This window comes from Emydura macquarii, unplaced genomic scaffold, assembly GCF_026122565.2.
Source record: "Emydura macquarii macquarii isolate MOO-44397 ecotype Brisbane River unplaced genomic scaffold, CSIRO-AGI_Emac_v2 contig_18, whole genome shotgun sequence".
NCBI lineage: Eukaryota > Metazoa > Chordata > Testudines > Chelidae > Emydura > Emydura macquarii.
In genome coordinates, this window is record NW_027130155.1 from 5,085,189 (window position 1) to 5,103,257 (window position 18,069).

The 18,069-nt window shown below is 39.2% G+C and overlaps 1 protein-coding gene across 1 annotated transcript in view; it reads right to left on the reverse strand.

Moving 5' to 3' along the window:
• The window catches only part of MED12L (mediator complex subunit 12L), a 266,607-nt gene that overhangs the window by 46,402 nt on the left and 202,136 nt on the right, over window positions 1-18,069 (reverse strand). Inside the window, exons 23-31 of the mRNA XM_067551717.1 lie at window positions 17,902-18,022; window positions 16,885-16,986; window positions 15,492-15,605; window positions 10,926-11,119; window positions 10,079-10,267; window positions 5,887-5,961; window positions 5,580-5,770; window positions 5,091-5,252; window positions 1,239-1,350 (exon numbers count right to left, since the gene is read on the reverse strand). Coding sequence (XP_067407818.1) covers window positions 1,239-1,350; window positions 5,091-5,252; window positions 5,580-5,770; window positions 5,887-5,961; window positions 10,079-10,267; window positions 10,926-11,119; window positions 15,492-15,605; window positions 16,885-16,986; window positions 17,902-18,022 — 1,260 coding nt within the window. The remainder of the gene's footprint in view (window positions 1-1,238; window positions 1,351-5,090; window positions 5,253-5,579; window positions 5,771-5,886; window positions 5,962-10,078; window positions 10,268-10,925; window positions 11,120-15,491; window positions 15,606-16,884; window positions 16,987-17,901; window positions 18,023-18,069) is intronic.

Sequence of the window (18,069 nt, forward strand, 5' to 3'; positions counted from 1 at the left end):
GAAGGATTTTCTCACTTTTACTCTTCATGCCTTCATTGAATTTGGGTTTGATAATTTTCCCCCCATTTAATGTTTATCTCTACAAAGAGCTGGAATAGATGCGATATTTATTTGTTGGCTTCGATTGTAAGGCTATATCTTGCTATTGTTCCTTCAAAGATAAAATAAGCAGTTTTGTCATCCACTCTCTTATCAGAATAATTTCCCCCAAAGATTATAGCACCGTGGGCTAGACACCTGGATTCTAACATCAGTTGCCACTCCACCATTCTGTCCTATTGGACACCATAGATCAACAAAGCCAAGATTGCAAGGAAGAGGGTGTAAGTCAGAGTTCAGATGGATTTAGATGAGAACCTATAAAAGTAGTTTAAAAAAATAAATAAATAAAAAGAGGAGGAGGGCCAGGGAGCAGCAGCAGAAATGGAGAAAAGCAGCATCAAGGAATGGACCAAATGAGGCTGGGAAGCAAAGCTGGGGCCTGGATCTGTCTTGGGTGGGAATATGGGGGAAGCTTATTATTATAAATGTGTATTGTGGTAGCATCTAAAGACTGAAAACAGGTAGCAGGGCTCCATTTTACCAGGCACTGTACTCAAACTGATAACAAGACAGTCCCAGCCTCCAGGAGCTTACAATCTTGAGGGCTACAGTGGGAATGAAGTGGCAGGGAGGATGCATGTGTGTGTGCATAAGTTACATGAGAAAGGTTACAGGGTTGCTTTGCTTTGGGAAATGAAATAATCACTAGCCCTAAATTAGCTATTTATTTTATAAACAATTTATCTATTTCTAATTATGCATCTAATTCAAGAAAGAGACCGCTTTTTTCCAGAAAAATCAAACTTTTTAGGATTTTATAAAACTCCTTAGACACAAAGCACTGGGAGGGATTTCCTTCTCATTAAAACAATCTACCATTGCTTCTCAGGAAAGGTTTGAAATCAGGTCCTGGATTACTTACATTTTTGTTCTATTATTTTTAGAAACATTCTAAGAAAGTTATTTGTCAGTACAAAGGGAAAAGTTTTTTTTTAATTGCTGTTAAAGGAGCACTGATTCATTCTTATGAATGGATAAGCTAAAATTTTCTTCACCTTTGATTTCGCCTTCATTTGACAATTCATTTCTGAAATCAGTGATTTAGAACTTTCCTAGTTTTGCACGACCCGATACACATAAAACTGATGGCACAAAATATCAAATGAAGGGTGCTCAGTAGTATGTGTTTGTTTTACCTGATTAACTTGATTTTGCAGTGATGTTAGAAGCCCTTCCCGTTGCTCATCCTGTCCCTTAAGGCAAGTAAGTACCAAAGAAAGGAAAGGTTGCTGACTCAAAAGAGACATGCTTTAAAAGAGGCAAACACATAAGATTCAGTTAGTAAGGTTATTTTGATACTTCCCGTCTCCATTCCCTTCCTTCCCTATAATTTTCCCCTAAAAGAAAATGCTGCTCAGATCTTCTTCAGTTTCTATTTTAGTAAGTAACAGCCTCACAAACCAGAAATTAAACAAAGTGTAAAGCAGACAATGTATCAAGTAGGCCAACAGAAGCCTAACTTCAAAATCCTGAAGTCTTTATTTGGAACCTACACTTATCGTCTTGAAACCCTCAACCTGGGTTCAGTCAACTGGAGATGAAGATGCACAGCATCCTGCAGGAGATAATCAAACCTAACTCTGGAAAACACAACGCATTTTTAACCCATGTTAACACACAGCAGGTGTAGTGCTAATCCACGTTAGCTGGGCAAGGTAAATCCCAGACTTCTGAAAATTTACTTCAAACTGCTAACGTGGAGTAAAATTACACCTGCCTTGTCCTGAATAGGATTTTAACAGCTATTTAACCTGTGTTAAAATCCTAGAGAAGACAAAGCAGTTGTAGTTTTAATCCATGTTAGTGGGTCCAGGTAAACCATCCAGGGGTTTTAACAAAGGTTAGTTAACATGAATTAAAAGTATACCTGTGAAGACAAAGCTCCAGCAAAATGATCACTAAAGGGGATAGGTACTGTGTCAGAGTAAGGACTTCAAGACTCGCTCCAATGTGACTATGCGATATATATTCAGATATATTCAAACAGAAATAGCGACAAATTTGGAAACATGCAGTAGTAAAACCAAACTTCAATAGAGGCCTTTGCATTCAGATAAATTCAATTCAAGCAATTATTTTTAACAGTGTTTTAGGCTAGGTCTATACTATAAGCTAGGGTGTGACTCTCCTGCTTGTGTACACATACTCATGCTAGCTCTCATCAAGCTAACCTAAGTATAAATAGCAGTGTGGCCATGGTAGCAAGGGTTGAGGCAACAGAGTACAGGTTCAGGCAGGTTTGCTATTTGCTATTTATACTCGCACTCTCTCAATGAGAGCTAGTGTGAGTATGTGTATAACAAGCAGAGGAATCACACCCTACCTCAGAATGTAGGCATATCCTTCGATGTGTACACTTACTGATAGTTCTGTGCACCCTTATATATTATAACTCACATGCACATGTTCATTTCAACATGTGCACTTCTAAGAACCACTCTTCATTTCAACAGCTGTATTTGGCATTTAATTTTTGCTCTTATAATTCAAGGGATAAGTAACTAGAAGAGTCAGAAAAACTCCAAAGCTATTAAAAAAAACCAACGCATAAAATCTTTTCTATTGAAATTGAAGTGTGAATTTGGCTGAGTAGTGACCCCGAGTTGTTCTCTCAATAACTTCCATAACAAATTTGCTCAGCAAACAAGTCAAATGATGATTGTTATAATTGCTAGGGTTGAAACTCAATCTGATCTGAAAAATCAAACTGCATCCTCCAACTCTTCCATCATCACCACCACTGCAACTAATAGCAAAAATTCTCCAGTTAGGAGCTTATCTGACAATGATGTGGATGATGTATAAGGCAAAATAGAGTTTAACACTCTCCCATAGTGCTATGCAAAGTGCTCTGCCATGCAAGCAGCAATAAATGCTTGGTTTTTTTTTTATCAAATAAGCAGATGTGTCTCAGGGTATGTACACATTTTGTACACACAAATTCACCCCCGTCAGATCAATCTACCCGGATCGACTAAGCGGCAGTAAAGACTCGCTCTGTTGATCCGAAGTCGATTCAATTAAATCACCTCCTCAAAAGGCATAGCGCTGCATTGACGGGAACGCATTTCCTGTTGGCACAGCGCAGTGGAGACGGCGCACCAAAGGGAAGTTAGGAAGTCGACAGGAGTTTTGCAAGCTACTCTGCCACCAAATTTCCCGGTATGTGTGTACTAAGCCTCAGACAGTATGCCTTCACTGAAGCACTAGAGGTGTAATTTCTACCTCAAGTAGATATACCCGCACTAGCTCTGATTGAGCTAATGCACTAAAAATAGAAGCAAATCCATACTGGTGTAAGTGGCAAGAGGGCTTGAGTATGATCCCATCTGAAACCAAAGATACATACTTGGATGGCTAGCACCTCTCACTGTCATGGATATACTTCTGGTTTTAGCACACTATAAGGTATGTCTATACCCAAGCTGGAAATTACACCTTCCTGCTCTGGTGCAGACAAACCCAAAAGCACAAAAAGAGTAGATATGAGTCTATTATAGCTTTTTTTTAAATGGCTCTGGTTCTATGCATAGGGATAACTATGTAGAAGAAACTTCCCGGTCTTAATATGTGGATGAGACTATCATGTAAAAAGGAGGGGGTTAAATTTTCTGTGCACTAGGAAACTTTTATGGGAAGGGAGCACTTAGACGGAAAGAACTGGTTCTATCTTAGCCAAAGTTGAACCTTGCTACTGAAACAGAAAATTGGCAAATGTTGGGAGATTATTTAAACTAGGAGCTGGAGAAAAAGAAAGAAGTACTGAGGAGTACTCAAGTTAATCAAAGAAATCTGTTAGGATGTCAATAACAAAAAGGTATCTTTGCATCCAGTAAAGGGTAGGACAGAAATTACAGCTGAATTGGTAAAGGAACCAGCTTGAGATCAGAGAGGTAAATTCCAAAAAAAAGCATGTATGTGTCAAGACAAAGGAATTAAATAATACATGGACACAGCAAATAAAATGAAACCAAACCTATACATCTCTATACCAAGCAGTATGCCTGGCAATGAAGATGACCATAATGAAATAATATGCATTTCTGAAATATGTTGCAATGACAAAAGAAAATTACTATAAATTATATAGGAAGGTTAGGTTAGACTGCAGAGGTGGGGAAATAACTCTATATTGAAATTATTCCATAGAATCTAATGAGAACCTTATAGCAGGGTCCAAATGGATAAAAATATGAAGCAATAAGAATATAAATGTTTTGGAAAAGCCATACTACTGGCCTCTCGATCAGGAAAAATATGCTAAGCACACAGTGCTGAGGGAAATCAAAAAGGTAACAAAATATAATGATGTCGCAACAATGGGTGACTTCAACTGCCTGCATATAGAACAATTAAATGTTTTAGAGAATTTGTCACCTTCAAAAATTGTTTCTTGGAACAACCACACAAAAGGAGAGCTTGGTAAGTATTTGAAGTTAAAGGATGTAATTAATTGCACTATTCAAGGTAATTGTACAAGGGAGTAGTGCAGGTCCTGGTACAAGATTATCAATTTTTCTTAGGCTAAACAGGCTAGTTTCTGAGACCCACCTCTGTGTGTAAACTTAGGTATTACACTGCCAAGATGCAACATTTCCACAGTAATTGAGACTGACATCTTAATGCTAATGAAAATTCCCTGTGCTGGAGGGAGGTGAGAGAGGGCAGTTGTGATTTGGGGGTATTAAATATTTATCCATTTCACAACTCTTTATTACTGAAACTTGCATAGTATTTAATCAACAAAGCACCGTACACACATCTGGAAATGGGCTAAGTCTTTCCCTCTCTCCCTCTACTCCATTCTTGAAACTGATTGACTGTTTTAGATAAAATGGAACCTGGATCTGATCCACAGCTGGTTTGGGAATTTGTAACCTCTAAAGGAGACCCAGGAGATTTACAACTGCAAAAAGGCAGCCTCCCGCCACAGCTCTACTTTCAACATGCCTTCTGAAGTTGCATACAAACTTTTTCAAAGGTTGTACCTTTTTTGCTTTTGTCTATCTCTCTCCTTCTTTGAGGACGATCCCAAATGCTGACCTTTCTCCAGCTCTTCTCCAGCTGCTTTCAGGACTCTACCCTGAACTGAGGTAGGTAGTTTTGCAATCAAGGGAGCCACCAACCATACGCCTCGACGTTCAGAAGAGCTAAAAGCAGAATCACAAACTTATTTCATCCAAAAATCTCCATCTACTCTTGACATCATTCTCAGTCATTTTAACTAATGCAATGATACAGATGATCTAGTTTTTCTGGGCTAGTTTCTCTGAGCAGCCACAAATGCTTCATTCCAAAAATTCCATAGAACACCAATGTTTACAGTTAAGCAAAAGTAAAAACCAGTGACCTTCAGGTAACATTTCCTGAACATTCCCATTTCAAGCCTTTGTAAGTTTCAAAGTTTTAATTTCAATCTATGCATTATTAACCATTGTGTTAGTTAAAGCAAATAAAAAGGTGCTACACAAAAATACCTTAGGAATGTCTTTTTACCATTCTGTCTTGTATTACTTGTGTCAGCATTTCCAAGAGAGTTTGGATTGAAGAGGCCTATACCAGAGTTAGAAGAGTTATTGTTTAGATCAGCGGATTGCTGAAACACTTCTATTGTCGCCTTTGCAATATTATCCAACAAGCTGTTCATTTCAGCCACAGACCCAGAACCCTACAGTGAAACATAAGTAAACTAGCATATTCATGGTATGTTTGCTCAGGGACTAGGTACAAATTTTACATACTTTATTAAATATTATAAATACATTAAAAGAACCAAATACTTACAGGCTCCTTCATGCACTGTTTGATCATCAGCTGGAGTTCCAACCAAGACTGCCTGAGAGTCCATTGATCTAAGTTCTGAGTAAAATTATTAAAATGAAAAATATTTGTGTCAAGTTTTTTGTAGATTTTTTAAAAATCTCTTAATTGGAATGATCAAAATCATGTCAATACAGTAGGTTATCACACTGTTCTTTTAATCCTTGGAAACATGTAAATATGACTAAATCCTAACCCCAACAGAGTGTGATCATAATTAGCTGATAAGAGGATGAACATGATTTGTCCTTGCTCACTCTGACCAAAATCATGTTAGCTAACTCAGTTCTTCACAATGGTATTCAAACATGATACAATTTTCTAGTGAAGACATATTCAGGGAGGAAGTAGATGGCAAAACAGCCCACTAGGCTTGAAATCACTGTCATAACAAAGTTAAAACAATTCTGTATTCTTCTAAACATTGTCTCGTAGTTACTGTGTTCTTGGCTTTAGTATCTCCTACTATTTACATACAGTCATTTGGATGCAATGGAAGTTCCTGATCTTATCTATTGCGCATAAAATGAACACTAGAAATACTATTATGTACTGAAAATAATCTACTGTGTCTATCCTGGAAGTTGTGATTACATGCAGAGCCGGATTTACACCTTATGCGCTCCTAGGCATAGCATCTTCTGGGCACCTTTCCCTCCCCCCACACACAACTGACCTTTCTGTTTTCCGCACAGGGTAGGATGAGGGGCAAGAGCTGCTCAGTCAGCTCCAGGGAATATGCTCACCCCTGGGCTCTGGCTTCTGGCCTGGCCAGGGGCAGGGTCTCAGGGCAAGAGGAGGAGCAGGGCCCCGGGAGAGAGGAGGAGGAGCAGCAGGGGATGGGGCCATAGTTCCAGCACACATGAGGAGCACCCAAATATGGACCCTGTTGGCCCGTGTGGTAATCTGCCACTGTTTAGGTGACCCTAGAATGCCAGCACCCCTAGGCACATGCCTACTGTGCCTAATTGGAAATCCGGCCCTGATTACACAGAAAAAATGATGTAGAGTAGGTTGCTGTCACTTAGGTTTTCTAAGGAGTCTGTAAGTGGTTATTCTCCACTGTCAAATTTTCCATAAGAGTAAGAGACAAGAACCTGAATGGATAGCTAAACAATTTTCAAGTCAAATCAACACAAAAAATAAAACCACCTCCCAGCTAATGTATATCGTTAATTGAGAAGAGACTATTTTCCCATTGACACGCTGGGGTTTTACATAGGTGCAGTAATCCATAAGTGCTTTTCATTTATTTTCCCCACATCAATTGGGGAAACAGAACCTCAATGTAATTCCACGATTAGGACAAGATTTACCACCTGAAGACTGGATATGGGGATTGGTCCCTGTCCACCGTCTATCATGCTGACTAATATCGTTTCTTGTTTCCCCTTGTTTTGTCACATCTGCATGTATCCAGCCGTTGTCTTGTCTTATACTTAGACTGTAAGCTCCTTGGGCCATGATAGGGGGTCCTGGTGCATGACTGGGGCTCCAAGGCGCTATGGTAATACAAATAAAAATATTGGGGGATTGGCTGGAGTTCAGGGCTGTGTGTGAAAAACCCTATGCCTCTGCATTGGCTCAGGTATTCTGCAGCAGAGCTGTATCGCCAGCCATGACTCCAGCTATTGCTGCCCTGGAACTCACCTCAAAGACAGCACAGAGAAAGTTTTCACCTAACAGTTAATACAGCCCCAGAACTGATTCACCTTTCAGTGGCTTCCCTGTTGATTGCTAGGATGCTGTGGGAATTATTAGAGTAGTGCTCTTGTCTTTTCCACAAGTGGGTCTTTGACTCCTCTAGAGAACTCTGTGTGGCATTGGGTGTGAGAGGTGCTGTGGAGACGTCAGACCATGAAGGGTAGGGACTCTTTACACGAGTATCAACATGGGGTACCCTGGCCCTAAACATTCATTTTAGTGCTTGGGCATATTTGGAAAGCCAGGGAAGTTATGCCTGCTGAGTGTTTACTGTAAATAATAATTCCCACATGCGGATCTGAATAATTAGGGTTTGCAGGCACGATGTGACTGCACCCTAATAGACTATACTCTGAACTGACATGTTTCCAGATCTGGGTTCATCAAGGGTGAATCATTCTGTTGTTGGGAACAGTGCCCAGATATCTACAGGATAATACTTTACCATCACACAAATTTCTGAGTGCCATTAGTGACAGCAGCAGCAAAAAAGAGGAAAGAGACTGAACTGATTGAAAGAGATTCAGAGTTAGTTTTATGATAGTGAGTCTTCAGAACAGATTTTCTCTCTCTTTTCTGATCTCTCCAAGGAATCTAAATACTTTAAAAGGCTGCTTACTGTTTCTCTAAACTCTTTTCATCTCAAGTCTCTTACTCATTTGAAAACCCTTGTCCAAATTTTGTGCAGCTGTGGATTTCACAGATCCATTGCATTTTAATAAATTTTCAATGCCTGTTAAAATTATTAGTTCCAATTCTTATAATCTACACTTAAAAAAATCTCTCGAGTATAACAAACTCACAAAAGCAAAGAAATTCAAAGCCGCAGCTTTGCATAATGAGTATCTTTTTGGATAGTGATGTTACATACTATATGGTTTTGAGCTACAAATTTGACACAGTTGGATAGGCTAAAAACAGATTGAGTTTTAACTCTAAAATGCCTTATGTTTTTCTAGGACCAGTAAACAAGCTTTATGCTAAACTTTCCTTTTTTTCTGCTTTATAGTATGATAAAGTATGTTGATATAACAGGAAAAAAGCTCTGGTGACTAGGATGGCTATGTCTAAACTACGGAATTCTGCCGCCATGGCCAGGTTTGTCCGTGAAGCGGCGTGATCCCTGACAGACTCAGCAGTGAAAGCAGAAGTCTGCAGTGTGTTTTTACCGATATAGTTAGTTTCTCTTGTTGGGCCTGGTTTTACTACATTGCTACAAAGTGCAGCTTTGCTGATATAGCTACACCTACACCAGGAGCTCTCTGCCAGTATAGTACACTGATATTACTATAATGGTCAAGCACTCCTACAGTAGACATGGCTTACGTGTCGAAACTCTAGCCAATATATTTTGTGCTTCTAACAGATGATGAAATAGATAAATGGACTAACCTGGATTTGATTTTGGAAAGTATCCTTGAATAGAAACTTTTGCTGGTCAATAAAAGTACTTGACAGAAAATACCGATCAACCACAAAAACTAGGTAGAAAGGGATCAGGGTTCCCAGATCCCGTGCTTTTGGTTGGGACTGGAACCGGTTTCACAATGACATAAGAAGCTCCAGTCCTTGCATGAATTTCAGCCCTGCCTGGGGAGAAAATCCCCTCTGATTGGCTGCTATTCCCACTACCCTGACGCTTGGGGAAGAACAGCCAGTCAGGGCTGCTGCAGGAACCAGGGAGAGGCCCACGTCTTCCCCATAGGAGCTGAAAGAAATGGAGGGAGAGGAAGGAGCAGACAGAGCCCAGTAGCTCAGAGTGGTTCTGTTCCCTCCTCACCACTCTTCTTCTGTGAACTATGGGTCAAGTCTCCACTTTGCTCCTCCTCCCTCCAATACCAGGCCTGGAAAGGGAAAGGGGTGTGTATGAAGTGACCCTGGAGTTGACTAGCCCCAAGGCTGGGGAAGATAAAGAAGGGGGTGAAGAGTCCCTGAAGCTCCTCACCCCCAAGCCCGGGAAGGGCATAAGAAAACCCCACTGCAGCTGTCACCCAAGCCTGGGAGGAGGAATCAAGATCCCCAGGAGATGAATGAGGAGCGGAGATGGAAGTGGGGGTAGGGTTACAGGCAGATGTGGGCTGGGGTACACAGAACTACTTAATTCAAATTCTGGGGTTTGGGGAGAAGTTGGAAGCACCGTACAACCAGTAAGCCATCAAGAGCTCTGGGCAGCAAAGGGACAAAATCACAATACTCAGATTTGGGAGAGCTGGCGTTAGCAACACATTCTCTCTCTCTCACAGGGGGCGGAGATGGGCAAAAGACAGGCCAAAACCACATTTTTTCAAAAATCTCAAGATGGACCGGAGGGGGGGTGTGTGTTCTGAGTCATTATATCTGAACTTTTGGTAATACTGGGAATTGCATGACATCTGCATTGAATTAATGGTGCTGCTGAATGAAACTCTGAGCATTAATATCTTACAGAAGTAATTTGTAATAATTTTACTACCTGAAGTATGCGCTTGATATGTTGCCTCTGAGTGTTGTCACCTTCTGTGCATTCTTTAATACCATGAGGGTAACAGATAAGCTGAAGTAGTTTCTGTGCTTGCTTGTTTGAAAGAACAGGATCCAATATAAGATCTTTGTCCGTGCATAGCCTCTCAGGTTCTTTCAAGCAGTGCTCCCCCACCCATTCCTGTAAGTAATCAAACAGTTGGTATTGTATTCAATAATGTATTCGTCAATATAACACTCATTTTTCACAGAGGCAATGCACACAAAACAAATTTTCCATATGCAGACACTCACAAAGTAAAACTTAGTTCCACATAAGTCTGAGACACTTAAAATGTCACCTTCATTCAATAATTTAGAACCCTTAAAAGTACACTACACTTTCAACTGTTTTCCAACTTTTGTTTCCTTAAGCACTCTCAATGCAGCTTGATAATTAACTAATGCTACCAAATGATACCCAAAAGTTGCATGTACACCTTTTACCAACCAACTCATGTAGCAGCACTGTCATTTCTCAGGTCAGGCCTGCTATTTCAGCCACCAAAGGGAAAAGATGTTTGAGGTTCAACTGGAAAAAAGAGTTAATGAAAATAAAGGAAGATAGACTATTGGCCAAATGAATCCCTGGTTTAAGTCCACTGACTTTTAAATGACCTCTGGTCAAAGCTGGGCAATACAAGGGAGAACTCATATTCAAATATCGTATGAAAAAATTGTACAATACAACCTCATGTCTGTTTTGCACTGAAACATATTATAGCCTCTTACATGACAGGTTTTTGACAAAAAGTATGTTTTCTATAAAGAAAAGCTAGAAGCGCAGTTTTACGAATTACCTGCTGGCATATAGTTCTTAGTACATATCTAGCATATTCACTTAGACTAGCAGTTTCTATGGAAATAGCTTTTCCACATTTCAGTGTGTGTGAGGCACCCCAAATTTCATCATCAAGGTCATCTAATAAACCTCTCATAGTGAAGTCCTCATTCTTCAAAGAGTTAACACCGCTGCTGCCAATTTCAGCATCACCTAGACAGCAGAAGCACAAGAGTACAAAGGTTAACACCTTACTGAAGTCTTGAGACTTTTAATTTGCATATTCAGTTAAGGAAGCATTTGAAGGTATATCCTAGCTGAGAAACAGTGCAAACTTCATTTCTGCACCTACCCAGATTAGACAGTAGGCAACAAAGAAAAACTGGCTATTAGAAAAATATAAGTTTTGAAAACGTTATTTCCTTATTGTGGTTCAAATATTTTCATTTAAACGAAACTTACTGTTTCTGAACTAGAAAAAATTACACAAACCAAACATAAATAAAGAGACTACATCCTTCCTACCCTAGTAAAAGAGTACAAATTGATTTGGCTGTAAAATAAGGAAAAGTTAAGTTACTCACCCTTTCAGGTGTCCCTTTTTTCAAGTCTCCTCTCTTACTCTGATTTATTAACTCTCCATAGATCAAGAGACAAGTTTTGACTGGTGGTCCCCTTAGCCCACCTTACTATGAACTTCTTGATAAGAGATTTATTTCCCTGGGAATGGAAAAGGGCAATGCATGCTGAAGGAGCCCTGTCAGAAAGGGCAAACATTGAATAACCCATTCTTTCTGCAAATCATCAGCACAACTGCACACACTCGATCTGAATATTTAATTTTGGCAGTGGGAAAGGGGACAGACTAAGCAAAGTAAGATGGTTGGGCAGAAGCAGAAGTAGTAAATATTTGCATAAAGACCTATCTTGCAATGACAACTAACAATTTTTGAAGAGTTTGAAATCTTGGATCAAGAGCTCTCTCACAAAGCAAGATGCAGCTACTATTTTTAACAATGAGAAATAAGCCCCAAAAAGCTCAATATAATTTCACAACTGTTGAGGGACCTTCTTACATCATGCATTATGTAGGAAAGTAATCATGTTTCCAGGTGAAGTGTAACTTAGTGGGACAACATATCCATTCTAGAATTCAGCAGACACTCTTGTGGAATTTAACTGGCTTGCCCTATGCTCTCTCTCCAGCACTTACCAAACAGCACAATTTGATCTAATGGCAACCTCAATAACCAATCTGGCACAGGAAGTCTGGATGATTCAGCCAGTTAAAACACTTTGCCACAGCCCCACGAACAAAATCTTCCATAAAACATCCCCATCCAGTCAACGTCCATTTTAAACTGTCATCCAATCATCTGTCCATCATTCTGTTGTGCTTCACGGTTAAAAGTCTCTCAGCTATTCCAGTTCAACTCATTTAAAACAGGGACACCATATTTTGCTTTTTGGCTGTCTCTACGGTGTGATTCTCTTGCTAAAATATTCCACCATTGCTGCCACAGCAACACCAGCGATAGTAACAAAGAAACTGCAAATGTAGACAGAGCTTATAAGCAGCCAAGGGCATTTTTACCACCATGGTGTCTTCGGTTGCTCAGAACAAGTCTGCACAACATGATGCTTAAAACGTCAGCAGCTGCTAATGCTTTTTGTACACTAGTTCTCCCAGCACTACTAGTGGGAAGCTGCACCAGTGGCAGCAAAAAAAGGAAGATTGGGGTAAGGTTTCCTAGTATCAACAAGATCGGTTTCACCACACGAAATCCCCAGTGTGTATCCCTTTAATGTCATCCTCCAATAAGCACTACATTGAATCTTTCTTTAACAGGATTTAAACCACCTGTACTTTTTACACATCAAAATTAGAGGGCTCATTATGATGGACTGGCTTGTATTTCAACACTGCCTTCTTATGTATAGAATAGATCACAACCTGCTGATATATTAGTTTATTTGACAGATTGAACTAGATGAGGCTCTGATCCTTCAACTAATTCTGCATAGCCGGATCCCTGAGCCCATGTGGAGGGTCAGTAAAGCCATATATTCCTGCATTTGTGTGGAGTCGTACCCATGCAGTCAATTGCAGGACTTGGCATTAACATTTATGGAAAGAAGGGAGACTTGCCACCAATCAAGTACTACAGTTATGACTTCTTATGAGAAATAATTATAAACAGAGTTTCTATATCCAGTCTCTCTCTTTCGAGCATGAAAGGCACAGGTAGTGTTGGTAGGTAGCAGAAAATCCCCCTACACACATTTCTGAAATTCTTACACATTTAACAAACCACAGCAACATTTAAAAACCGTAATTCTGTATTCACTTTTATTAGAAAAGATCAATGCCCCGGTAAACTATTTCCAAATGGACTGAAAGCAGGAGAACAATATCTTGGAAAAAAGAAATATTGTTAAAAAAAAATCCCCCCCAAACTAACATAACCCAGAACTGAACCAACAATTAAGGGAATTAATAAATTAAAACATATAGGGCCCCTAAGCATGAGATATTTACACAGTATTTATTCAGTTCTTCTAAGCCAAACTCCCATGGAAGTAAATGGCATACCTAATGACCTGAGGATCTGGCACATTATAATTAGTAGAAATTGGTCAGAAATGGAACATCACATCTGACCTGTGGGGCTTTGACCTAACTCTGGTAATGCCGTTATAATCCAATCTACAGTGCTTCAACAATAACCATAACACTGCATAAACAAACACAACAAGCCTAAAAACAGACAGGATGACACAAAACAGGACAAAATATGTGTGACACGGGGTCCCGAATCTGCCTTCCTTATACCCCAGAACCATAAACATGGTGTTACTGTTATCAGGCCTGGTATTTCCAATTGTGAATCACATACCAACAGGGGAGACCTAGCCACACAGATGATATAAGTTATTTATAGTTCAGAGGGATGCTAAAAAAATTCTACTATTCTGAATCCAACCAAAAACATTGCAGTAAGATTTGTGAAAGGACTAACCTGAATATATTTCCACTGCAGTTCACTATATAGCTATGTCTTTCACTGTGGGGAGAGATTAAATTTTCTAAAACTGATTTCTGCTCCACAAATTAATTACTTATTTAGCATGTAACCCCATTAGGTATAGTGTACCTGATGCTTTTCTCAATAAATTAAGTACAATTTTTAAGGAATTAATTTGAAATATGCAAAGGGATTCTAAAAAAAAATCAATATTATATGTTGAATATTAATCAGGGTGGAGTGAGGTGGGATCATGCTGGAGAAATGAGTGTTCTAGATCTCTTTAGCATACAGCCTTTAACCGGCACAAACTCCCAATGTGACGGTATACCTCTACAGAGTTTGCATTGCAATGCATAATGCAACCCGAGTTAGTCATTTATTCAAACCTCAGCAATGCAGCAAAATAAGAATTCTAATCTCATCACCACAAACAGCAATGATGTATGGATGTTTTAAGTATATTTTAGGGTTAATTAAAGTAAAGTATATTTTAACTCCACCATAAATGTAGGTGTACACTAAAGTTATAATGATCCCTATGTCACTTAGGGAATGGTTTTTTAACCAGTATAGCTATAGTGGCATAAGCCCGAATGTGGATGCTGTTATGCCAGTATAACTGTCCCTTAAACCAGTGTAAATACTTTTATGCCAATAAAACTTCATCCATTCTAGGAATATTCTGCTGTTTAACTACACTAGTATAAGTTACACTGGCAAAATGTTTTAGTGTAGACCAGCCCATACTTTACAAATCTCCACTTAGGATACACTTTTGTCAAGATAACTATGTTGGGTCAAGGATGTGACAAGAGATCATCTCTGACTGACAGAGCTGTGCCAGCAAAAGCCCCAAGTATAATGTACTCTGATTTTTTGCCAGTAGAGCTTGTTTGGCTCAGGAGGGCTGGAATAAGCTATGCTGGCAAAAGCAGTTTGTTGGCATATGCTGCATCCACCCTAGAAGCACTTTGCTGATACAATATGCCACTATAGCTATGCCAGCGAAGTATTTTAGTTTAGAGCAGCCTTAGGCTTAAGTAAAATTTAAGAACTGGGACAATTGGAGTGATTGTGGGCTCTCTACTTTGGAAAGATTGTTCAGCAATGGTTCTCTCAAGACGTCAGAAACTCAACAGCCATTAGGATTTTATTGAGGTCCAAACATTGGAATAAGTGAAGCTTAAGAATTGGATTCAAGATACTCTCCTTAGAAACGTCAAGCATTTTTAGACAAAAAGACTGATGTCAAGTTAAAATTTACTGTGACTTTCTGAAAGGAAGTGTGTGCAAGAGAGTCACACCTGCTTAAAGTCAAGTAAATAGGGGGCAGACTCACCAGAGAAAACTTCTGTCTCTTGACCTGTGGGGGGAAACGCTACTGATTGGTGTCAAGGAAACACAGGAAGAATCCAAATTTGTCTTCAATCAGATACTTCAATAACTAGAGATTCCCAATCACAGGAGCATTCTCGAGAAAATGAATTAAATCTATTCCTTTTTTAGATAAGTGTTCAATTGAAGATCTTCACACATGACTCTCTGAATAATCTTACCAAGCATCAAAATTGCTTTTAAGACCGCAAACACGGCTCCCACTTCAATGCTGTTGTGAGCAGCGGTTAAAAGGTGGCGGTCACAAGAAGAGCGAATTCCTGGGAATGACTTCCCTAAGAGAGGAGAAAGAGGTATATGTAGTACTGTTACTCTTTACAGGAAGACTTCTTTATACAAGAACTTTTCTATCCAGTACAACGCATGAATGACTGACTAATGAGGTAAAATGCTGTTTTGCTTGAAGCTGTAGTTAATTAAAATGAAACTGTAGTAGCGTGCTAACAACAAAACTAGTTACAGTCATTTAAATCGAGTAAAGTAGGGTTCTGATCCTGCATTCGGTTGAGAGCCTTAAGATGATGTCCCAAACAAACAAGTTTAAATTACTGAATTTTAAGTTATCAAGGACAGTAAAGTCTATTTTGGTTTCAGCTCTTCCAGTTTATGAAATTTCTCCCCCTCATCTCCCTCTCATCCTCTTCCACAACAAAATTATTACATAAATGCAACAAAGTACATTAATACAATGGTATAGTTCAGGCTGATTCTGCACCACTGAAGTCAGTGGGTATTTTTCCATACTTCAGCGGGAAGAGGACCAGGCCCAAAGTCAGGAAATGGGAAAATGGAGGTTGAATACACACGCTTTGTTAGTTCTACTTGCATGTATGTATTAAGAAAGTCTGCATTATGATCTCATAACATTTTGCACGATACAATATAAACAAAATAATTTACAATATACACAAAATAATTGTTTCGGGAGATATACATCTTCAGAATTTGAAAGAGGAGTGAGCATAGTAGCAGTAAATGATTTCTACCAGTTTGGTCTTCTTCACCAGAACTATACATAGTAGTTATATTTAAACTGAGCTTTTGTTAAACTTACTATAACAAAGGCTCGAGTCCTAGGTTGACAGGATAATCATTTTAATTCTCAAGTGTCCATAATCAACTGACTTCAGGAAATAGTATCAGCGGTGAAATTGTTTCATTTGCATAACCATTGGCTTTAAAGGCACTATTTTTTCAGATAAATCAGAAAAGTGTGCTGCTGAGTTGCTTACCTATATTTAAGAATGCAATAATATTTTGATTGCACATACACAATTTTAAAAAGTGAAAATAAAAAATGCAAAGGCAATCATTACTCAGCTTCTCAAAGAACACTATATTCTATGGCAGAATTTTGCTCACTGAAATGGTTTGGTCAGTCCCTGCCACACCAATGATTCTTTGGCCTCTGCTCCTTTTATCTAATACTGCCTACAATTTTCAAACCCAAGTGTGGAAAAGAGTAATGAAACTATGATGTAAGAGGCCTATGCAGAAGTTTCAGAATTCACTTCATTTCTCAAAATGGAAAGAACATGCAGCTTGCCAACTTACCCGTTGCTTGGGGTAACAGGTAGAGCTGGGGTGTTCTAAAGAGATGAAGCAGAAGTCGGCATGTCATTCTCGCCCCAGGTTCAGCATCTGGGTCCCCACAGGCTATGAAAAACAGGACATTGACATAAGACATTGATGCTTAGAAATCAGAATTCACTGGAAGACCCACAGAAAAATTCTGTCTTACAGAATCATATTTCAAATGTAGTTAGAGCATTTTATTTGAGGGTAGTCAGCATTTGTAGGTTTTGCAAAAACTTTAAATAGTGTTTTGGAAGAAGAGAGATGAATTAAGCAGAATTAATTGGCAGAGGAAAAAGGAAGGGGAGCAGTGGTCAAATGAGAGCAGAGATGAAGACATGGGTGAAATTGTGCAGAGTATTTAAAGCAAGGATGAAAAGCATAAACCTGAAGCAGAAGGTGAGAAGGAGCTAGTGGAGGGATTCCAAGGACTTTGTGATATGGTCTGATCAGCTGGCAAGGCAGAGAATTGTACCTACTGAACTATAAATTGACTAGAAGGGAGCAAGAGGGGGCCACAGAGGAAGTGGTCACAGTAGTTGAGGCTGGAGGCAACCAAGAACTAGATGAGTATCTTAAGCTATAGGGACTAGAAGAAAGGGTTAGATCTTTGAAATGCTGTGAAGGCAGAATTGACACAATTTGGATGGGTTGTGTGCAGGAGCAAAGAATTCATAAACCATATGGAGCTGGAGATAGGGAACCTGGATAATAGGGAGAAGGATGGTGTTGTCAAAGAAGTAGAATGCATTTTATATTAACTTTATATCATTTATCAAACACAGATTCTTTGATTCACCCTGACATTAGCATTACTATCGAGCCAGTCTGTTATAAACATACTGGGAAAGCATCCTGCCCGTAACATGCTGCAATAGCATTCTCCATCAGCAAGTGGTTTCAGAATGAGCTGTAAAGTTTTGTAATCAACAGAAAGTTTTACAAAACAAAACATCACAAACAAAGTTTGCAATGTCTGTATTGATATTTTCTTACCTGCTGCAAGAAGAGAGGGAAGCGCAACATGCTGAACTACATCCTCCAGAGAAAAACATTGCCGAGCTATCAGTATAGCAATGAAAGTGGCCAGTGAATCATGGAATGAAAGGTCACTCACCTAGAAATAAAAATAACACTGGAATGCTTTCACATTACAATACACAA